At 42.4% G+C, this 24,491-nt stretch overlaps 1 protein-coding gene across 2 annotated transcripts in view; it reads right to left on the bottom strand.

Moving 5' to 3' along the window:
* Positions 1-24,491, bottom strand: part of LOC135903648 (epidermal growth factor receptor substrate 15-like 1) — a 34,820-nt gene that overhangs the window by 7,919 nt on the left and 2,410 nt on the right. Inside the window, exons 4-18 of one of the 2 annotated variants that reach the window (XM_065433968.2) lie at positions 22,437-22,580; positions 20,576-20,617; positions 20,375-20,458; positions 20,254-20,295; positions 18,368-18,427; positions 17,848-18,045; positions 15,638-15,807; positions 13,848-14,019; positions 12,550-12,674; positions 11,596-11,767; positions 8,213-8,275; positions 7,445-7,492; positions 6,226-6,375; positions 4,392-4,565; positions 2,319-2,369 (exon numbers count right to left, since the gene is read on the bottom strand). In XM_065433968.2, coding sequence (XP_065290040.1) covers positions 2,319-2,369; positions 4,392-4,565; positions 6,226-6,375; positions 7,445-7,492; positions 8,213-8,275; positions 11,596-11,767; positions 12,550-12,674; positions 13,848-14,019; positions 15,638-15,807; positions 17,848-18,045; positions 18,368-18,427; positions 20,254-20,295; positions 20,375-20,458; positions 20,576-20,617; positions 22,437-22,580 — 1,695 coding nt within the window. The remainder of the gene's footprint in view (positions 1-2,318; positions 2,370-4,391; positions 4,566-6,225; positions 6,376-7,444; positions 7,493-8,212; positions 8,276-11,595; positions 11,768-12,549; positions 12,675-13,847; positions 14,020-15,637; positions 15,808-17,847; positions 18,046-18,367; positions 18,428-20,253; positions 20,296-20,374; positions 20,459-20,575; positions 20,618-22,436; positions 22,581-24,491) is intronic. The other variant, XM_065433969.2, reaches the window with a different exon arrangement.

The raw sequence follows: 24,491 nt of genomic DNA, 5'->3' as shown, positions 1-24,491 counted from the left end.
ATTAGGTTTATCCACTGAAAATACCAGTGCAGTGATTCACCTACCCTTCTACTAACAGAGTCAGGGCTTGCAACTTTGGCTGTTCGAGCAAAACGAGCTCGTCTAAAATTTCTGCATCAAATACTACGCAGCCGACTAAAAATAGATGCTTCGTTACCTTTTCTAAACCCTGCATACTTAATCATAATCATCCGTATACACTAAACGAGTTCCTTTGCAATAACAATACTTTACAGTTTTCCTCCCCCCTCCCCTCCTCGTGTTCGCAAGTGGAATAACCTAGATGCATCTATAACACAGTATCGCAGTCTGATTTTGTTAAGTTATTGGAAGATGAAATAAGTAGTTAGGAAAAAAATAGTTCTTATGCACATATAATCGTGAGAACTCCCATTTTTCTGAACTATAGCTAAACATTTACCTCCTTTGTTTCTTTCATTGTTTTTGCAACATTGTAATAATCTTAATGTACATGTAACCTGAAGTATACTATTTATGTGACTTGCTCTTTTTACACATAGTATTATCATTGTAAAATTGTGTACTAAATCTATTTGATGTAGTTCCATTTACATGTTTGGATGTTTTACCGTTCGGTATATGAAACATGCATTGTATGTGTAATGGTATGCCCACTTGCTATGGTCTCGATATGAGACTGGCCGTATTGTAAATAAATAAATAAATAAATAATTCTTCAACTTCTGCTGAGTTTCTCATGAGAGGCAGTGTAACATGCTGGCAGTTTTTTTATCTCTTTCTACAAGAAAGCAGGTGTTCAGCAACACTTGGGAGCAAATGTACATTTAAGTTTGAATTTTCCAAGATGTGTGCAGCTGTATGTAATATTTGGCAAATGATCTCAACAAATATCGTATTTGCACAAACCTAATGTGCACCTTTTTTTTTTTAAGGAACATGGGTCTGAAAATTTCCAGGACATTACAACTGGGCACGTAACCAAAACTGTGTTTGTGGCATTGCCAGCAGCCTACTGTTCACAGCTCCATCACCATGACAAGACGATAGCAACGCAAGTTTTCTTGTATGTTGCTGCGGGTTCATTTTTGTGCTCGAGTACGATCGCTTTTGGAGATACTACCACTTTCAAGAGATTTCGCGCGACTCGGCGCCGAATGCATGGCATGTACAACCAGCGGCTTTTCTGGTGCTGCACCAACCTTGCTATCTACACAGAGTTCCAGGAACACCCTCGGCTGCATATTTTAACAAGTCTGCTGCATATAAAATCTCTGAAACTGCATCTCTAAAAGTGATAAATACGGCCTTGTGTGCTTGGTATCTGTGGCCAATGAGGAGCAAATGGCGGCACCTCGCTGCTTTCATTATGAAAGCTCATTAAAAATGTTCCCCTTCTAAAAAGATAAATTCTGCACCACTTGTTTTTTATGATTGCGAACTTGAGACACGCTAGATTTATCTTTTATAAATTGGGTGCATGTTACCTTCAGGTGTACCTTACATTCAGGTGCACTTTTATTTTCCAACTTTCAAACCACAAGGTTGGTTGCGCGGCAAGTTCGGAAACGCATTAGAATTATGTAAATACAACACCCCCCAGCATGTCAAGTCTCAATGTTACCGAGCCCGTTGAGGCCCAATCATCTGCAGTACCTCAGAGTATGATGGTGATAGCTTTCCCCACACGGGAAAGAAAACAACTATGATGGAGCATCACGTGATAATCTCAAACCATAGTGAAAAAATATAAAGGAGGAATCATGGGAAAATCGCTCAAGCACATGATGGCAAGCGGCTGTTTCTAGTCACCCCAAACAGTTACACTGGGTTCATTGTCTGCTTGTGTGCAGCGCCGCGCCGCTTGGAGGTTAAACTTGGACACTCCAGACATTGTGTTGCCATTTGCAGCAGCAACAATGGTCCTAAGTATCAAAGCAGAGAACTAAAGACATTAAATGCATCGGCCAGAAAGCAAGTAGCGGCAACTGCAGCAGCAAGCGACACTCAAACCTACCATGAACAAAGCGTTGTAGAACATTGTTCCCCGATTCAATGGAAGATGTGTTTATTTCCCATGATTCCCCAAATGAAAGCAGGGACAGAACAACATCAGGCTGATTGCCTGACATCATGCTCTTTCCTTGTTTTTTTCCCCTATCCTCCGTGACTTTGAATGACACCTGAAAGCATGCATTTGATGCGACTATAGGTGTTATGCTGCCTATTGCACTCACTGACTCAAGATGTGCCAATTTGCACAAAGGAACCCCCCCTAAGCATTCTTAGGAGGATCTCTCCTAAGAATGCTGCGATCACTGTGATCAACACAATGTTACCTTGCTCTCTTCATCAGCTGCACTGACAAAGCTAGTAGGGCTGCTGCCTTCCTGTGGGAGCAAATGAAAAACCAAGCAAAAAAAGCTGAGAACTCAGGAGGGCAAGAAGCGATGCAGTCACAACAAAAGGGAAAACAAAGTAATAAGCAAGCATGGAAGGCACTTGTTTGCCTCCCATGAGCAAGCAAATGCAAAAATTAAAAGAAAAAGAGCGAATGCAAACCTGCTGAGAGCATTTAAGTGATACTTGCAGGAAAAGCAAACGGACAAGCACGCCTCTCATTCCTTGCTGTACAGTCACTAAAACACTGGTGTGTCCATCCATCATACAACTTTACACATAACTACGGCTGTTATAATTAAATTATTAAACAGACACGAACTTTATAAAGCCAAAGTGCAGTAGACCTTCTTTAAATCAAATATGTAGGGGCCTAAGAGTATGTCTTGCCAAAATTTTGGCCTAACATAAACACACAGAAAGTATCAGACAGTAAACAAGAGTCACCAGCCTATTCAGCTTATAGGAGAATTTGTTTTAACAAAGTTTGTCTTAAAAAGCACTCTACTACACAGTCATCTTTGGAAAAAAGGAGGTTTAGCGTAGCAGTTGCAAGACACTATTACCAAACAATTCAATTACTCACTACAAAAAAAATGAACGAATGCTAGAGGGATGTTTAAGTTGAGCATGGTAGCTCTGTATAGAGCCTTGAAGTCACTCTTTAAAGAGCCCACAAAAGCAATGGGATAGTCTTGGAAGCAATACATAGATGGCATTGCTTCATTATAAACTGCAAAGCAGATAGATGAGTGCATCGCTGCGCAAACCTTTGCACGGAGCATTATGTGGATGCATGCATAGCTGCGATGTGGCGTTATTAAAGGGGTCCTGAACCACCCCTCAGGCTTGGTGAGAAAACACAGTTCATGAATAGCATATGCTGCTGTGAACATCTCATTCAAGTTTTGTTGTCGTATGCAGTGCGTGGAGCTTGCAAGCAAAGCGCGAAGTCACCTTTCTCTCAAACGCTCTCTTTTCAACAGAAGTCTGCTCCTCATTCTCTTCTGGACACTATTTGTAATAAAGCATATTCCCATACCCGACTCGATTTGGATCAGAGTGCTTCTCCCTACTGTTACTGCAAATTTATTGATGAAGTCCAAAAAACACGCTGAAGTAAGCAAAAATGTGCTTTCAAATTTTGATAATTACGTACTTCCGGAAGAAGTCGACTATCGTCTGCTCACAATCAGCCGCGGCAGCCCGCATAGGGAAGAAATATGGCCACCCTGCTCATCGATGTTGTAGCTGGTGGGTCTGGCTAATTTCGACTAGTTTTGAATGCTCAACTAGCCTCAAACCATGTGAAACCCGAGGTCAGACACCACGCACCTTTGCCAGTACGCGCTCACTCCTGGCTGCTCCTGGTTACGGTAGATACCAGGCAGACTAATTTAGAGTGCTTCAGAAATGCACAAGTTGGATGTGGCTACAATCCATCAGTCAAGCTGGTAAAAGACAAAGCTGAACCACGTAGCATGGTCAGACTGTAGCTTATGAGCGTGAGCACACACTCAAACCTTGTTGTGCACAAGGCAAGCGCTGCACATAAGCATTACAGTTCCATGCAGCTGCGGTCTGCTGCGGCCACCGCAGGGTGCCGTGACGAATCCACCGACTAAGGGCACTGCAGCTTGCTGAGGGCAAGCGCGTTTGGCTCAAGTTTGGCACATCGCAGGCACCCAAATCGGAAGTAGTGGCATCTATGTAAACATCTAAAAGCAAATCTGAACTGTGCGCCACCGCCGTATCCTCCGCAGTGCAAATCATTGAAGGAGTGGAAGCACCATGAAGGTCGTGTTTGAGTGCCAATAACTCCGCTTGTGCTCAATGCATTGAAGTACTTTTAGCAGTAAGGTACTTCTGAAATAGCCCATTTTTACTTCAAATGCATTTCTCCTTCTCAATAAGAAGTGTTTCAGGGTCCCTAAGGGCCTTTGGCACAGATATGCGTTTCTTGATTTGTTTCAAACTATCTGCTTGACTGCATCGAGAGAGTGGTGGCTGACCGTGTTGGAGAGCTGTTGATACTCCGGTTCCAACCCAGTCGAGAGCTGGTCCTCTCGAAGTAGGGACTCTGGCACCAGGCCCGGGTCACCAGCTTGGAGTGCACGCTCAACTTGCGATACCCATGTCTTCAGCTGCAAGTGCTGCTCCTCAAGTGCCACATGCTTTGCCTTCACCTGAAAAGCCACACAAGTTTACAGCAAATTGCATCCAATACCTACAACAGAAGGCGTCCATCATTGGAACTTCTAAGGTGCCAATTGGTGATCACAACAATGAAACAACACAGCGTGTCTTGGAGAGAATTCTCCCCTGCCTTGGTGCTTGTCTATGAACACTGCAATAAATGAACACTGCATCAAAAGGGACACTAAACAGAAAAATAAGTTGAGCTGTATTAGTAAATTACCTAAATAGAATACCATAAATTATGGCAGAACACCTTTCACAATGACTGTGAATGTTAATGTGATTAGCATGAAAGCTATCTAGGGACACATTGTGTTGGTGGACATTTATTTACCACCTGTAGTTGGAAAAGTATGCTGAGAAAGCAGAGGTAATACACCCACAAGCCATAGCACCTACCCCTTCAGGCACCACAAAGGAATCTTCACTAAAAGCGGCCTCCCAGCCATATATCCAGTGCAGTCCTGTTAGTGCCACAGCACAGTATCTGCACATTTGGAACCCACTAACAAAGCTTCACTAAACGCGGCCTCCCAACAGCAGCCAGTTTTGTGCCACAGGCTTTGTGGATTTGGGATTCATTATCTTCAACTTCGAATGAACTACGACGCACTTGCATAGGCATCTACTCCAGCCATAAAGCTCTTATTTAGAAGAGCATGCATTCTCACGTTTATCAGTTGTGCCGTGTAAAGTTTTGCCGTGCATCAGTCAGTACTGTGAACGAGGTCAAACATACCGGGAGAGCAAAAAATGCTTGAGGTATCCAAAGAATGCTAATTGCATTAGAAATCTACTTTTCCCATGAGGTGGCTTGGCAAACCAGAAAACATGCAAAAGATGCAAAAGCAAAATACGAATGGCACCTCTACCCTGATTGCTGCACCAGCACTTGGATTTCGACATCCACTCTGACTTGGTTAATTACTTTCACTAAAGATGAACTACAGTGTACTCTAAAAAAAAAAAATCCATGATGTTCCATTAATGTACTGGCACCAACACTTCGGCACGAAATATTTAAAACCAATGTTTGGCCTTCATTTTTTCAAAACCTATTAAATTTATGAAAAAATTATTTATGTAAGAATTATTTACAAAATTGAAACATTGACTTGTCACTCTAAACTAATCATGTGCAAACTAACTTAGTGCTTTCCTTTACTACCCTATTAGAGCGAACTGCTGTTTCTGTTTCCCTTCAGAACCTACTGCAATTGCAACTCATTGCACCAGGGATCAGGAACATGCTCTTGCATAACTGGACAAGCTGTGTGCAAGTACACTACAGTATCTCGCCTACCAGCTTAGCTGCATATGGGGCACCCATATTAGTGGTATTCTGAGTAAATTACGAAGTCCCAAGTCCCGAAATTGCACACTGGTTTGTGAGCGACACCACAGTGGAGGACTCTAGATTAATTTTGACCATATTTGGGTTCCTTTAACATGCATCCAAAGTGCCGTAAACAAGTGTTCTCTTTTTTTCATTCAGAGTCCATCAGAATGCGGCCAGGTATCGAACCTACGACCTCATGCTCAGCAGCACAATGCAATATCCCCCGAGCCATCGTAGTAGGCATTCTAATTACCAACTTCAGCCCTGCATATCAACGTGACTGCCGACAAACACACACATGCACACACCTGGCTGATCTGCAGCTGCGTGTCCTGCTGCGTCTGGCTGAGTGCTTGGACCTGTGCCTTCTTGTTGTCAATCTCGGCCTGCAGTGAAGACTCCTCTTGGCAGAGGCCCATGAGCTCGGCCCGCTTCTGCTCCAGGTCTCGCTCTTGTTCCTAGAAGCAGACATCGCAACATGTCAGGCTTAGCATTCCTCTACTCCAAAACCAACACAGGAATATGAGAGCTGCGAATGTCGAGCAAACACTCTGAGACAATGCCCTAGGACCACATTGTAAAACAATAACTTTTAAGGTCACTTTTGCGCAACATTACCATTCAGTGTGATGTTTAAGTCTACCAATAGGAATTAGACATTACAATGTTTGCATTTCCCATACTTGACATACAAATGCTATCAACACGAACAACATCCATCCAGAAGTTTATTACATTTACTTCTGTTGGTTCAGCTGCGATAGCTGGGCCAATCAATAGCAATGGTGCAGTGACACTTCTCAGTATGGCACTCCCGAATATGGGATTAAGAAACAGGTGCCAGAGCATGAGCCCCAACTACCGCCCAGACTTGAAAAGCATAAAGCCACATACAGTAACAGTGTCAAAGTCATGCATCCACAAAGATGCAGTCCTAGTTGGGAATTTTCCATTAACTCTAAAGTGTGGAATGATTGAAACTTGAAAAATTCATCTTGTGCTTTGTTATTGGAGTTGTGCTTGGCATGCTTTAACACCTTTTATAAGGCTGCTGGAGATGAAAGTTCCCTACCACAGGCATTTCTACAAATGTCTGTTTTAACATAACCCATCACAACAGTCTGGTCAGGTATTAGAAAAGACAATAACTATACCGACAAAAAGCAATGAAAGACAAAATTTAAATTGTGATGAAGTAGGATAAGCTTAACCATCATGGAGGATCTTAAGGTCAACACGTTAAACAATGAATCAGTGAATGACAGAGTGGAAGAAACTCTTCACAAACAGCAGTCCCAAAAAAGAATGGCAAAGAGATGCCAGCTATGTGCCAATTTATTACTGTCAGAATAGTCATGTATATAAACAAAACTGCTGTATAACCCAAAAGCCTAAACAAACATGCGTCAAAGTTGTATAAAAAGCAGAAGACAACAAAAGCCAAAGTGACTCTTGCAGTAAGATCTGTGAGCACATGATGAAATAAAGTACCGTAATATAGAAAAAAAAAAGGCAAAACAGACTCACCTCTAAAAGTTTCGACTGCTCTTCAAGCTGCTTCTTCAGTGCTGACACCTATACATAAGCATGGGCAGAATAGGATGGCACATAAGCTGGCCAGAAGGCCATTTCATCTCCCTTGGGTAAAAGCATCAAAAGGTGCTGCTGCAGATGAAAATTTTATTTCAGCGTGATACAGAGAAAAGAGACAGGCATGCAAAAGACAGGTAAGCATGCAAGAGGTGGATTCTGACTTGAGACTAACTGACAAAGCTGACACTCTTTCGTCCAAAGTCACAATATATTAACTGATCTACGAAATGCAACTAAAGATGTCCACAGGAAATCATTCAGTCAAAGTGACTGAGAATAAACCTGCTGAACAAGTCTCATTAACAAGAAGGCATATAAATGACTGCCTTTCTTGAAGTGCAGATACATGAATACCCACAACTGCGTCAAGATGTAACCACATTTCTATGGTTGCAAGAACTCCTTTAGAGTTTTGCGATTCAATGGTCAATTAGGCATGACAATGCTTTTCAACACCTCATACTTGAATCTTGAGATGCCTCATTTCAGGACAATTACCATAACTGCCATTGCACAGTACAAGTTGCTCATGCAGGCAAGAAAAAGGGGTCATGCAAAATTCATGCAAACCAGGAAAGCAGGTGCATCATGCTGGCAGGAAGCAGCGAGGGAAAATTTGTGCATATAGCACCTTGAGCACGAGTTGCCAAGTTTATTTGAAGAGTAAAGAAAATAAGAAGACAAAGTAATAGTGGTATGTACCTTCGCTCTCTCTTCTTCAATCTCCTCTCTAACTTCTGTTAAGTTTCTATCTAATGCTGCTTTCTAAAAAAAGCAAGAAGAAAAAAAAAAAGACATGCATGTCTATTCATGACCATCACACTTTACTCGGGCATGTGGTCTGCAAACACAATGAAACCACAAAAGCAACAAAGTGCTCCTGGCAGAACCCATTTAATGCAAGTTTCAGTGCCTATTGCAAATTTTGCACATAAGAAGCTACGTGCTTTAAACTAAGCTAGTGCTCGGTGATCTGAAGCTTAATTGTTGGCGCATGAGGTCTCGAGGCCAATAGGCCTCGAGACCTCACCACCCAATTTTGTAGACTACTTTCTTAAAAAAGTCTTCATTCCTATAGATTAAAAGAGTTTCAATCCCCTGAAGGACATAACATTAAATTGCTTCTGCTACTTGCAGAAAATAGGGCAATGCAAGATGCTGTACTAAATGGGTTATGCTGTAAAGTGCAACATTTAAAATAAGAATAAAAAATGCAGGCAAAACTGTCTTGTGTCAGGGCTATCTGGCAACACGTTCTAGTTGAGAAGCAGCACTGCGTTTCTCTCTGGGCCGCATTGTATATTTAGTGCGGCATCCTTGAGCAAGAGGTATGTCAAAAAGATATCTGAGGTGATAAGATCACAAGAATGTGATCTGTCATCTTTAAATTCAATTTTGTTTCATGCACACATTTCCTATATTTTCATAGGGAATAAATATGTTGCTAGAAACATTTGTGAATGCCTGTATTGTAGTTGCCCTGCCCATTGTAGAAATAGTGTACACAGCACTGCTTTTCAACTGACAAGGATGCATCATAGGTTCTAGGAAATATGCAGTACCACTTGCCATGCTGCGACAAATGATAGCTAATGGTGAACAAAAGGTGGCAGCAGTGCAATGCACACAATACAAAAGGCAAGGTTTGGGGTCTTCTATGCTCAGACATGCAAATGCAGTACTCGAGGGAATGGAGGGTTCAGCTTGATTCCACTATGTACACACTGCCACAGATACCAGACGCTAACTGCGCACAATGCATGGAACAAGAATGCCAGTAAAACATGATCATGCAACTCTTCAAAGTGTGCAAGGGCAAGCCCCAACCCCCACAGCGCACTACAGCATGCTCTAGTGCAACAGTGGCTTTGACAATTTCTACTGCACCGAATGCCTTCCTTCATACTCATTTCCAACTTACAAATGGCCAATAAGCTGGCAAATCAGTTGAGTACCACTCTCTCCTGACCTTACAGGAACATAACTGTGGACTGATCTACTAGCAGCTAGTTGATAGGTAATTCTATGGTAATACATAGGGAAATTGAGACATAGAACATTGCTGCTATGGCCTGCATTGTCACTTTCGAGTTACACTACGTAACACTACATAAAGTCAACAGGTTTAGATGGGCAGTATTTAGGTGCTATCCACATGCACAACATCCTTTCACCCTTTTCTCCAGCTCCTCTAGGGTACCAAGAACACAAAGCAGAACTAAATACAAGTTGGCACAACGACATGATTATATTGTGTAATGTTATAATATCACACGGCAACACTGCCCGAACTTTCTTTGAAAAACATGTGAGGTGGTACTTTTGTAGACTCCATTGTTATATAAGTCACGGCTAATAAAACAATACTCCTAAATTTAAAAAAGATTTTTTTCTTTTTCTTTTCTTTGTGCTGTCAGCCTGTGAAAATTTTAGCATGAAAGATGCAATTGGCATATGCTACTTCAAAAGCTGTGCCCAGAGCAACTAAGGGAGCTATAAGATAGTCCACAGGCAGTACTTTACCCTGGCAATATTAACTGCGCTATGCTACACACATATACGAGGGTGAATCAGAAAGCCTTTGCCGCCCCACCCCCCTTTTTTTTTAAACCTAAGTTACGGTTGTAAATGCAAAGTCAATATGTATATCAATTCCCGGCAGTGGACCTTTCTTGGACTGCCAGTAGCTCTGCAGCACAGTGCTGCTATCAGTTGTTGAAGATCAAGGTTGTGCTTCACACGTCCACGGCATACGAGCAACGAAGTGCGATTCATTTTCTATGGAGCAAGGGACGAACGGTCATCAAAAACCATAGGGAAAGTAAGCCCACGCATGGGGAAAGCTGTCTCGCTTTGAGAAGTGCGAGGTGGTGGTGTTGTGATTCACGTGCAATGATGAAGCCAAGGCAGCAGTACGACGGTGGATTTACAGTCAGCAGGACGAATTCTACCACAGGGGAATCTCAAATTCAGCACTGCGATGGGACAAATGTCTGAATCGGTGTGGGGACTATGTGGAAAAAGAGCAAGGTACGTAGAATAGTATGTACATTTGTAATCACCTATCTGTACCTTATTTTGGCTAATAAAAAATAGGGGCAAAAACTAAGATTTGCCCTCGTATAATGGCTTCTTCCAATTCCTAAGAGGAATTATTTGACTTCACAGCACCAAATGCATCATTTTTTAAATGCTTTTCAAACTGTTTGATATGCTATTCAGGCTTTAAGTAGTGGCAACAAGAGAAGGAGTGGAAAAAGGTGTAAACACATCCACCAGTGTAAGAAAGTCGTTAACCATTATTACATGACCCAAAGGTACAACAAAGGTACAAGGAAGGCGATTATGAAAGGTTTCTGAATTAACTTCAGCCATGCATGTTTCCTTATCGCAAGCTGAAACCTGCACAGAAAAATGAGGCATTAGTTCAAAATCGGTGTTTCTTGGACATTTTGGACAATCGGTGTTTCTTGGACAGGCAGGCATGTTACCAATACCACACTATTGTCATGCAAACTTCAAATGAAGTGTGCAGAGCTTTTGCAACTGCGTTATACTTATCTGCTGGTGGTTTTGTCAGCAGTATAATGATAATAGAGCTACTTGTGCCTGTCACATCTGCTGCGTGCTTGGTCTTGTCACAAAATCTTGCCAGCCATGTCTTAGCATCACAATATTGCAGTAATGTTAAGTGTGCGAATGACAGTTTAAAGGGATGCTAAAAAAATGGGGCACAATGCCCAAGTATGAAAAAATACCTTGAAATCTGTAACACAATACTGATATACTGGCACTACGGTGTTGGCGCGAGAATTTTAAGAATGAAAGTTCGACCTTCCATTTCTCTTGCAGTAATCAACTTCCTACAGCAAAATCAACAAATACATAGGTAGCTGTGAAAGAATACTTTATCTGTGCAAAGTGACTTAATTTATTTGCTTCGGTGTACCTTTCAAAATACTGATCTGTGATAACAACTAAGGGAGAGAGTGTTCTGGTATATTGTGGACCATCGGGCAAGCCAACAGCACACACAATTACCATACATGCCTGGCACATCTGCCAACATCTGCCGCGTAGTTCACCTGAGCACCGAGTTCGGCGAGCCGCTTCTGGGCCTCCCTCTTCTGCGAGTCGAGCTGCTTGAGCATGGCTGACACGGTCTCGATTTCCGTCTCGAGGTTCCGTAGCTCTACGCTCTTGGTCTTCAGATCTGTCTCCGCCTGGATTATTTCCTGCTCCAGCGTCGACTTGTCTCTGCACCCACAAACAATGTGAAGCATGGCAATGGTTGCTTAATGAGTGCCCAAAGATTTCAAAATAGGAAGCATTAATTTTACCACGACCAGTTGAGTTAAATCAACTTAACATGACCAAAGAAGTTGGGTGTGCAAACATGATGCACAAGGAATCTAAACCTCCTTTACACATTTTGAAAATCCAAAACCCCACTAAGTACCTTACGATATAACAGAAGTTCTTCAATGCCACAAAATGTTCACACCGCACACATCTGTCTTCTCACAATGTTATTGCACTGTTTGAACCCATTACCTTTCCAAGAGTCAACATAACTTATCAACAAGCATATAGGGTGTCGCACTTGTGACAAAATCGGTGAACCAAGTGAACAGTGTTCAGATTTGCATCTAATGTGCAAAAGAGTGATTATTAATATTGTAGTCTGCTGCCTGAAAGGAAACCCCTCAGTCATTTTAGGCAGAGGAGGGCATGATGCATTGCTTCAAATTTCCTCTGGCTAGCCCATTTGTGGGCTACTTCTGCACGATACAGGGGCATTCCAACTGAGGCTCATCACGGAGATTCATCAACAGAGATTTTATCCTTGACAACATTTAGCAGTATTGGATAAACAGCAGAATGCTCTGGGAGTAAAAAAGTTCTATGGTTGCATGTGCCAGTGCTTGGACGACAAAACATTTTTCTGTATACAGTTACAATGTTCGTCCTTTCTAACAAAGAGCAGAAGTAAACCTTTATAAAGCGTGCCGAGGTAGAAACAAAAATAAGCAACTTGCATCTGCAACGTCTTCATCTCATCGGTGATCATGTCAAGCTCTTTGTTTCCTGAAGTTGGAGCACTGAGGGGTGGTGGCGTAGAGCTGGTCAGCCCTTCTAGGCCAACGAGGGGACCACCGCCATCCTGCAGATAAAACCCCAGCCAACAGAACCACCACTATAAATGTTGCTTCACACACGCAATGCTGCATACCATGCAGTAAAACCTGGGATGTCACATCTAGATATTTGTGAAAATTCAAAACTTGTGCTTCTCAACAAAACATCACTGGAGTAATTTCCTTAAGACTACGGGAGATGTCAAGTTGCTTCTTATTCTGGCAACACATTAAATGTTAGTAAACGTATCCAAAGCCCCCCCACATAAGAAGCTGTGATGGAGACCCAATCTTATTTAAAGCTTTTCCAACTCCTGTGATGCCAAGTACCAGAAGTGTCACCAGTCAAATCCTCTTCAGGTACTTCTACTATATGCTTAAGGTACTACACATATCCAAAATACTTGCAATAAAGAAAACATAACCTTGCCAACAGTGTCTACCCTACCACATGAAAGCCAAAGTGCATTTAGAAGTAAAAAATTATGGGGTTTTGCCTGCCGCAACCACTTTCTGATTATGAGGTATGCCGTAGTGGAGGACTCCGGAAATTGTGACCACCTGGGGTTCTTTAACGTGCACCTAAAACTAAGTACACAGGTGTTTCCCATTTCACCTCCATCAAAATGCGGCCGCCGTGGCCGAGATTCAATCCCACGACCTCGTGCTTAGCAGCCCAACAACATAGTTGCTGAGCACCCATGGCGGATGCATTTAGAAGTTTTTGAGAATCATGGCAAAAGAAATGAAACAACAACGCCAGCACCATTTTTAATAGGATCAGATGTTACCAATGCACAGAGTTTATAGACATGTAATGGCGAAGATGCAATGAAGGCAAAGATGAAATGATATTGGTCTGGTACATCACTCCTTTTTCAAACTCTGCTTTTATTTCAAGTGAAACAATCTAAAAAACCGCAACTACTTTCATGCTGCTGCAATCAATCATGGGTATGATTTAAGCATTCAAAGCTGACGCTGCTACCTGTTTTTCACTCGTGCCTTGTCTAACCTCTGTTCTAGGCAAAAACTGATCTCTCTGCTATTTCAGAAGTATGATATGGCTTGAATTAACGCTTCCTTTCAATGACTCCATATGTTGTGCATGATTGTGTATCTACCACAGCACAACGACAGTATTTAGTTTTACATGCCAGTCCAAATGTCTCTTGGAGAATAACTTTACCAATGCTTACCAGTGAACCAATTGCCGATGCCTGGAGCTTTGGCCTCAGTGAAGGTGGTACCATGTCAGGTGTCAGAGTAGTGGGTAGCGGGACACCTTTTGTCCTCTCCGCTGCCAGGTGCATAGCCAGTGCAAATTGCTCAGCGTTCAGGCTCCCATTTTGCTTCGTGTCGCACAAGTTCCTGTGGGAAACAGAGCCACTAAAATGTCATGGGGTACAACTACACGAGCTTCACCATGGTTCGCATAAAACATTTGACTCAAGATTGAGGAACAATTCAAGGATTTCAAGAATGCCAAAGGCAAAAATTCAGGGAGGGAAAACCAACTTTATTTGTACACATACCCATGGATAGACTGAACAGTTGTGAATTCTTAGTCGCCCTTTCTTGCAGCTAAGCAGCTGCTGAGTTGGACACACGGTTCAAGCTCTTAAGACACTTTTCTAGAATAATGTTCCTATTGTAATGATGTTGTAGGACGTGGCAGGGAGAGGTAGCCACCATGGCCACTGTTTATTTAGGCCGGCCAGCCACAGTGCAGCAAGATTTCTGTAGCGGCCGATACCGCAGCCGCTCAAGTTGAGCACGCCAACGTGTTGTATTCTCACATTACATTCACATGAACATTCTTCTTCCCCGGATCTGGAGGTGATAGTTGCGCCGTTACGATGTCAATCACCTAGCGGCAGATTGTTGGTAGTGTCTAACTTCACCAAAACATTCTCATCATGTTAATGCCAAATTACTGAAACTTACTTTCTGCCATACATTTGCAGACCACCGCAACTAGCAGAACAACAAAATGGTGGCACTGCTTGGTCGCTTCATCTGGCTTTGTCCAACTCCATGATGGCAATGATGATTTAAATAATCCTGTCATTGGTGACTGTAGACATGTTACATTGGAATTGTTTAACAACACTCTTTAGAAAAAGATATATCTACGATTGTTTCATGGTAGATGGTGTCTATGACATAGCTCCTATACGAAATTTGTTGCTTTGAATGTTCAACCCAACTCCAGCTTTAGAGGAATTCAAGGAGTACATTTATTTTCAAGAAGTTCTAAGGGCCCTTGAATCTCTTTGTCCGAGTTCAAGGGTTTTCAAGGATTTTGAGGAGGTGTGCAAGCCCTGCTTGACAAAGCAGTGAAGCAGGATCTGTGAGTCTGTTCAATGCAGTCAAGTTGATTGACAATTTCTAGAGAAGAAAAAAAAATGGAAGAGGGGACATAAAAAAGGCACAGGTGCCACATTGCATGGAAAACTATGTATTCTTCCAAAAACACGTCTGCTGGCAAATTCCACTTTTAACTATTCCTTCATGCCAATATGAGATACATACAGAAATGATTTGAGGGCAAATCATCTTCACACCAATTTTTAATGAAAAACATCCCAAATGCTAATCTTACAGTCAAACCTCTTTATAAAAAAAAGTCATAATCAAGATGAGAACACTTGCATTACATTCATTATTTTCTAATAGCATGTATTCTTTACAACACTGATATCATCGAGAAACATTTCAGATGTACTTCATTATATTCAAAAATTCATTATATTAGTGTTCGGTACACTGAGGCTCAACTGTAACTGAAGGAATGTGAAGCAGCAAACTGCTCCAGCTCATCTCCGTGAATGATGGCTTGAGCACATTAAGCTAAAGAGCAGATCTGAAACAGAACAGGCAGCAGTGTTGACACTGATCCAAATGCTAAGCATGATGAATGCAATTTGGAAGCCAGCACGTTCCATCAACGCCACAATAAACTTGCAACAAACAGCTTACTACTCACCAGATCTGGGCCAGGTCGGCCTGAGGGAGACCAGTCTTGAGAAAGGTCCCTTTGACATCGGCTCCGCTAACCAGCCCATCCATGTCGGTGTCTAGGCTCGTGAAGAGCTGGCTGAACTTCGCCATCTCTGCGGCGCTGACCACCCATGGAAGTGGTGGCTTGTGGAGGGTCTGATAAAGGGAGAAGAACACAGCCATACTGTTGGCTAAGTAAGCTCGTACCAGATGGCGCTAGAACCTATTTACTAATGTCACAGCTGATAAGTCTAGCTTTTGAAACATCCAGACAAGATTTTGCCGAAAGGTGATGCACTGCCAGTGTTCAACACATATTCACCATTAGCTCAACTTGAACTGTTTATTGGAAGGAAATTTAATCGTTTGAACATGTCATCGATACCATTATGGGTATTTTGAAGCCCTGGTGAAAGCTACCTTTCTACTGTATTTCTACTAACAAGGTGTAAAAAAGCTGAAAATTCGCTGGGTGAAGTTGGGCCACATTTGATGGTGACTACACAGGGGGAGGAAGATAAGACTGAATTCTGGGGCTTTAGCTTAAAAAAATATATGCATGATTATGAGCTACGCTGTAAAGGGGGCTTCCGGATTCATTTTGACCATCTGGTTTTTCTTTAATGTGCCCCTAAATGTAAGCACACGAGCATTTCTGCATTCCATCTCAGTCTAAATGTGGCCTCTGCGGCGGAGGTTGAACCTGCGTCCTTGTGCTCAGCAATGCAACGCCATAGCCAGTGAGCTGGCGTGGCAGTGAGTAATATTTTTTAGACTTTATTTACAAATACTGCTTTTTCATATATTAGACATAGCAGAAAAGGGTAAGTGCACTAATACAACATAGAATCAGCCTATCACATGTAAAGAAAGTTCCTTTACAAAACGCTTACGTGGCAATTGCCAGAGATAAGTACCTAGACAGGTTATTTCACATTTCAATGGTACAAGCTAAGAAAGAAAATTTGAAGCTATCCAAGTAAGATCTAAAGGGAACAACATTTAAAGGATCAGCTCTCTATGTTCTACATGCTGAAGAGCTAACAAACGTCACAGGTACATAGGTGAAAACAGAAGCATGTACAATTTTATGAAACACTGTACAACATTTTAAGGGAAAGAAAACATTTTGTTCTGAAAGAAAACTTAGTTTACTACTACTTTGGTTTTTTGGCAGGTTTATACATATAACTGTAGGCAGATTCAGCACTTGCTCTTAGATTCTTCAATCATTCAAGGTGCAAAAAAAACATGAAAGCAACGAAGTGGGTTTTTATTGACCCATTCTTAATTATGAAAACTTCTTTGAACATTAAATGTGCCCAATGCATGCAGACTTTCTGCAGCGATTGGGTGTGAAAGAAGTTGCATGCCGTGGTTATCATCAGACTACTTATGTCCACTGCAAGACAAAGGCCTTTTTAGCATTTTCAGTTGCCTTTTCTTATATTGACTCCATCCTATGTCTAAAAATTTCTTATCCTTTGCCAACTTTGATTGTATTTGCCAGGTATGTTCACAGACACATGGAGGTACCAAGGTACGCAAGAGGGTATACTGATGTGTGCTGCCCAAGTATGATACAGACAAGCCCGATTATGATAGACCTAGGTACAGGAAATAATGCGATACATCAAACATGCAAAACATTTTAGCAATATTCATGGAAAATAAATTCCTTAAAATGAATCGGACATCAGATATTTATAACTCCAAGCACCGACAATCCATACCAAACCACCTACAGCAGCTTTCTTTTTTTTCACGTGTGCTTTCCTGAGCATGTTTTCTTTTTTTTATCATGCACATAACCAATAACCAATAAAGAGCTAGGCCCTATCGGTACGCTGCATTACTTACACATGCTGCTGCAAAAGTCAGATCACCACAGGGTATTTCAGCCCTGTCACACGGTTTTGTTCAATCCATGTATAATGAAAGCATCACAAATTTGGTTATACCCAGGTTACAATATACCGAATTCTTGATATATAGAAGTACATTTAGCGCAACTCAGTACAACCTGTTTAACTTTATTCCAAAAAACCACAGCAACCAGGGCCAGCTAGCCCCCCACTGGCCAAGAGACATGCCCAGCATATATTACACAATGTGTCAGCCAGAAGTACAATGATGTGGGCAGAAAAAGCGTGCAACAGAGAGGAGGGTCATTGAAAAGTTGTACAAGATGCTTACATTGTGCAAGGCAATGTCGGGCGCACCGACAGACGACGGGGTGCTAGGCCTTCGGCGCACTCCGGACATGCCCATTGGAGAGAATTCTGCTGGGATGGCTGTGGGCAGTGGACTCTGCCTAGACCGTGGCATCAGCACGGGGGGCAGAACGCTCGGTATGGGACAGTTGTCTAGGGCCTTGTAAACTAGGTGCATCGCCTGCATGTTTCCAATAAACAGAGAACGTCTGCTCCAAGCATTTCTGTCAGTTTACAACTTGGCTCACACATTAACTGCGTCCATGCAATTTCTACTCCTTAGCACATATATGCAACACAAGGCACCCTCACGCAATAAACATCAAGCACAGCTCCAGCACACTGTGTCGTATTTTCCTAATGAACCAGGCAAACAAAAATAATTGTGTGCTGCTTGAAGTTAAGGTGCTGTTACAAATGACATTTTGCAAGTCATAATCACTAATAACATGGTCTATCAGGAGGCATCACAGGTTTGCCTTTCAAACACAACTTGCACTTACCACAATAAACTCCTCTTCACTCAAGGCACCATCTTGATCGACATCGCTGAGGTCCCAAATCTAGAAGAGGCACAAGGCAGAGCTCCGTGTGAAAAGCAATCATTTGCAGCATAATGTTTAACTACTGTGTTGTCTGCAGGCATCTGAATGCTAAAGTACAAAGTTACAGTTGACAAGGTTTCTTGCGGACTCCTCCACTCCATTTCTACAGTCACTGTTTTAAATAAGCCTCGTTAATCTATACCATGCTATGTTCAAAGGTGTTGTTGCAAGTTTAGCAAACCTAAACTCGCTATTTAGCCACTTGAATATTTTTCAGTACCATCAAACAGTTGAATTTGTTGATCTAAAATAATAGTCAAGACATTATGGTACAGTAATGGGAGATATTGTAGCTAAGCTGATATTTCTGTCAGTTGCTCTTGCCTCACAGGGGCATTTGGGAATAAATGTGGCTGTGGTTTCCTCACTGCAGACCATCACAATATTAACCTAAGCTAGATAAAATTAAAACACTAGAACAGAAAATAAGTAATTGTCCACTGAGAACTGTCTTATGCCACAAGATGACAAAAGCGATAGACAGGTGACGATCCAACATTTGAATACCTAAAAGAACTTACTGAAGTAGAGTCACAAATGTGACAACATCTGGCCAATGCGAGTTAAATGTTTATGAAAAATAAAATGTTACACCAGGTTTAAAAATCAAGGCCACTGAACATGGCAAATTAACTGGACATATCTACTCTGCACAACACAAATTTGTGAAACCATCACCAAATCTGTGATGCAGCTCAATGTTATCAGTAAAAGGAATTCTGAAAGAAAAGTTTGTGTGCAACTCCTCATTAAAACGTCTTTTTCAGCTGAACAAATAAGGATGGGGATTTAACATGAAAGAAAATTCACTAAATTCACTTGGAACTGCCACTGTAATTAGTGGAAAAATTGCTGGCATATTATACTCGAGCTGATACAACACAACTATAGTGAAGTAAATAGAAAAAATACTGCTAATACCAGCATGTATACAATATATGCTTATAATGAACAGATATATCAAAGGTCTTTTGTGCAGATTGCGACTTCAAGGGTATGTTCGATTTGCCTGGGCCACTGGAACCAGTTCACGAGTTGCTGCATCGTGCCATTCGTTTCAGCGGTGCAGCAATGGCACCCGCAGAACCATGACATCCATTTCAAAAGGTGCAGGAAAGGTGCAGGGCTGTTTCATGATTTTGCTGCACCTACTCCACTGTCGGTGCTGTGTTAGTGCAGGCATACAGGTGCGAAGCAGCGGCATACCAGATGATGCAGCACACGGGTGCGAGTGCCATTAAAACCCCGCTTACACACGTCTGATGTGTCTACGCAAGTGTGGTGTGTTTACAGTCCAGAAGCCGATCATACCTGCAGTTCAGGATCTCTCAAATTCGTGCACTCCGTGCACATTAGTCTGACAAAACATAACGCCTGCACCACGTCTGCATCTTTGCATTCGTTTTGACTGTTTAGCTCGGCCTGCACTTCAGGAAACGAGCTGCACAATTTCTGAACTTCTCATGAATTGCCGTGAACTGGTTCACAGTGGTGCAGGTGAATCAAACAGACTCCAAGTTAACAAAGTTACAGTGTATTAAAACACACATACCTGACACAGTGACCTTCCAAAACTAACAAACACGTAGGCTAATCAAGTTCTAAAATAGCCTTACTGAACCAACCTTAACCACACAACTTTAAAAACACCTAAATTGACATTCCATGTAGTAACCAAGAAAACATGCCAAAATCAGCATAAATGTAGTACTTGCTTGCTCTTTCTACAGTCTAGCTCTTTTGGCTAATGAAATTTCCAGTGCAAGCAAGAACAAGAAACCTACCTTTCCCAGCAAATCCACAGGAAGCTTCGAGTTCAGCATCACCTGTAAAAGTCAAGTAACATTACACATTTGGTTCAGGATGGAAGTCATCTGCGTAACAACAACCACAACCAGACTTTACCGGTTTCACTTTGGTTCCGGGAAGCTTCCCAGCTACAGGCCCCAGGGAGTTGAACATCTCTACATATTTGGTCTGCTCCAAGGGCTTGGAGAAATGAAGTAAAACAAATATACACATTAATGTACTTGATTGCTTGTTTTGCTCATAAATATTCAAGAACCTTTAGCTTACTGCAAAACGTTACCAGACTGAACTGCTTACCTTAACCGACCAATCTATGTTGGTGCTCCGAATCTGCTCTGCCTGTGAGAAGAAAAGATATTTCACAATATCTCAGAACTGAGTACACTGTGCAGCTTGGCAAGGCACAACTTTCTGAATATTGCTTCAGTGGGTTATACACTCGTGAATGAATGTTTGAATAAAAAATTTATATTATGGTCAACACACACAGAGTTGAAGAAAGGGAAATTTGCGATTTATTGCCTTCATTAACCTTAAGTGAAATGCCTGAGTGAAGTCGCGTCTAGCTTTCCAAAATGGCAGACTGGCTCGAAAAACCTGCATGTCTTTTGAACGATGCAGAAATTAAGAACTTCTTATGAACTTTGAATGGAGGATGCTTATGTTGATCATAAGATGTGTTCAAGTGGTGGTGACAGCGACGAAGAGGCCGTGTTGTATGTGAAAAATTTTTCTAAAATCATTAATTAGCGCAGCTATACAGTAGAACCTCGCTGATACGTTCCCGTTACGTACGTTATCCCAGCGCCAACATTCGCAGTCGAGAACAAAATCATGGCCCAATAGAGTTATGCTCATTTTTACCTGTTCATATGTTCCTGGAAAACATGATTTTTCAGCACTAACGCTCAGAACGTCGCCAAACAGCGACTCTATGATATGTTTTCCGGCCGCTACATATGCAAACAAGAAAATGCGCAAGGCACGCGCAATCGAGAACAGTATATAACTGACCACTGCGACAGCATCACCGCAATACTTGCCTGCCCGTCTCATGCAAAAACGCCGGTGCGCACTCAGTTCTAGTTTCGGTACCAGCAAATCTTCTCCGGGTCGTTGCATGTGGCATTCACAGATATCACCGCCAATCCTATTGCGATAAGCATCTTTGCCTATTTGTTCTAAAGTGCGTGGTGCCGTCGGAAGCATAGTGCACGCTTTTCATAAGCAATAACTGAAACGTGTCGTTCCTTGCTGCAGACTGCGATCGTATACATTTTCCGGCTGCTAGATTCCAAGTGAACAAGAAAAGGCACATATTGCGCGATCCAGAACAGTATATAGCCGCCCGTCTCACGTGAAAACGACGGTGCACACAGTTTCTTATTCCGGTGCCTGCAAATTTCCACCTGGGTCATCGCAAGCCACATTCACAGGTGTTGCCGCCAAACCTATTGCGACAAGCACGTTCACCTATCTTTGTACAGCGCGTGGTGCATAGTGCCATTGGTAGCGTATGGCACACTTTTAGTAGGCAATAATCGAAACGCGCCGCCATTCCGTGCTGCAGGTGGTGCGATGTGGGCATCACGTTTCACTTCGGTGGTATGCGGCGTTGCCCGCCAGCTCAATTTTGTCTCGGTTTTCCATCGGCCTCGCAAGAGGAAAACAACAACACGCATCTCGTGCTGCTGGAGCACCACCAGCTCGACATGCGTCGGCGCCTCGTGCAGCAAAGATCTGCGCATTACATAGATGTCAACAATAGTCGAGTCTGTAAAACTTTTTTAGTTACTTCGGATCGTATGTTTTCCCGGTTAGTACATTTTATCTAGCGGTTCTTTCCAAAACGTAGGAACAAGGTTCTACTGCATTGTTTGAATTTTCAGATTAAAAACGTAAGATGTTCCGCAGTATATCACCAATAAATAGCGCTATTGGTACAAAAATTTAATCTGTTGCACTTTGGAAAAACCTCTGGCACAGAGTGGCAGAAACACCCGATATGCCCAGCAACGAAAGTGTTAATAATCAGCCCTTTCTACAGGAAAAAGTGCTAGTTTTGCAAAAACTGTGTACCAGTCCAAACTGACGCAATGTTTCCATAATGCCACTCTAAAAGTAAAAATAATAGACCAAGATACAAGGAGGATCATACCATGTTTGGCGGTGGTGCAGGCAATGTCACATTTGCCAGTAATGGCTGTTTGCAGTTTTGCACAAGGGCCACTAGCTTGAGTGCGACAAAGAAACCCCGCTTGTCGAGGAACCCTTTTCCACCAGCATCAGAAAGGTCCCAAATCTGCAATCATCACAATCAGCCGAGTCACCATTATCAAGACTTCACCGCCAGCTTTGGCAGGATGGTGATAAAAGATATGAGCAAGTCCACATAAAATGGAACAAGATGCTAACTTAAAGTTGAGTCTCTTTTTGCAGCCCTTTACGCACAACTTGGCTGCAATGATATGCGAATGAACAGGATGAAGTTTTAGTGCTCTGTGTTATCACTCAGGTCTGTGGGAACCCAATCATTTAATGAGTTTTTGTCAGGCACAACACTTCAGCAGTATCATAAATTTGTGCTGGCTCTTTAAGCAGCACAACACAAAAATTGTATAATATGTCAATATATCAGCTTAAAAAAGAAATGTAGGAGTCCTAACTGGCATAAATTCTTTTTTTTTTTCAAATAAACTGCATGTGCATTTGTGTACATATGCAAGCATGTGTGTGCATACAAAGTACCAGGCATATACATGTTCAAAGCAGCAACCAAAATTTTCTTTGCATGGCAGTCTTCAAAATTCTGCCAGATTGTTCAGCATAATTTTTTGCCACCTGGAGCTTTGTACTCCCATATGACGATGACTATCGACGGTAATGCGTTTAGAATTGAATCAATATAGTGACACAACATATTGCCTCCATCAAAACAAGTTATGTATGAGGCATGTACTGCAGCGGGACTCCTCTTTTGCACTTCCCTAAGAACACAATGCCATACAGTGCCACCGTCACTGCGAAGCCTGCGCGTAGCCTCCAAAATGCATGGTGCATCGGTGTGTGCGAACACTTAGAAACACGTGAAACTGGGCTCCTTTCACGCATGGATGGATGGATGTTATGAGCGTCCCCTTTGGAACGGGGCGGTGGGTTTTTCCACCAAGCTCTTGCTATTATACTGCCTAATGTCCCACCTAGGTTAAACAAAAAAAAAAAGAGAAAAGAACGCTATGAACTACCCCACCCAAATTTTCTGATCCCCTATTTCGAACTGTGCTTTTGTACGTCTCCGTTTTTGTGATTTCCCTACTTTTCTTCCACCAATCCTCAAATCGCCTCTTACTAATGCCTATTGCAGACATGTTTGCTCTTCTGTACATGCTGCGACATCTAGTGACGCTGCCAAGAACTTCACGCGTGGCCCACCGATGCCTGCAAATGCTGACAATTGTACCCTCGCTTGCTGCACATCTAACAATACATACTCAGTGACCCAAGTTGGCGAGAGGTTCATTGAAGAGTGGCACATACCCAGTGCATTAAAGGTGCCGCTTACTAAAGCGTCCTCGAAAAAGACGTTCACTGAAAAGCAGCCCGTACCCAATGCATTTGTGGCATAGCCTGCTAAAGTGTCGGGTTGCCGTCCTTGAGGAGCACTTGTAATGTGGGCCGATTCCGCTCAGCACTAGAGAAATTTATGGGATATTTTTAATCATTGTAGAGCGGCACATTCCCAGTGACACACACCTAAAAAAAGTTGGCGTCAAGGACGTTCACTGAAGAGTGGCACACACCAACTGGCACATACCCAGGGACCCAAATTGGGATCAAAGATATTCATTTAAGACCAGCACAGACTGACTGGCACATACTGGGTGCTCCAAGTCAGTGTCAAAGAGTTTCAATGAACAGCAGTACCTACCCAGTCGCGCATCTAGTGACCTACGTCAACGTGAAAAAGATTCGTCGAGGCATACCACATTGCCACATACTCAGCCACCCAAGTTGGTCCGACTGTTGGTTTCAAACCCTGTTCCCTCAGCACAGCAGGCTGATGCGCTACCCGTTCAACCATGGACTACACAGTGACCCAGGTAGGTGGGAAAATGGTTAGATACATCCAAACATACATAAAAACACATAAAGCGCCTGAAGTACCCTAAGAATGCTGACGCACTAAAACTTAAAATTACAGGCATTTTTGTAT

This window comes from Dermacentor albipictus, chromosome 9 (assembly GCF_038994185.2).
Source record: "Dermacentor albipictus isolate Rhodes 1998 colony chromosome 9, USDA_Dalb.pri_finalv2, whole genome shotgun sequence".
NCBI classification, from domain to species: Eukaryota; Metazoa; Arthropoda; class Arachnida; order Ixodida; family Ixodidae; genus Dermacentor; species Dermacentor albipictus.
The sequence above is the reverse complement of the archived record's forward strand: the minus strand, read 5'-3'. Positions and strand labels throughout refer to the sequence as shown.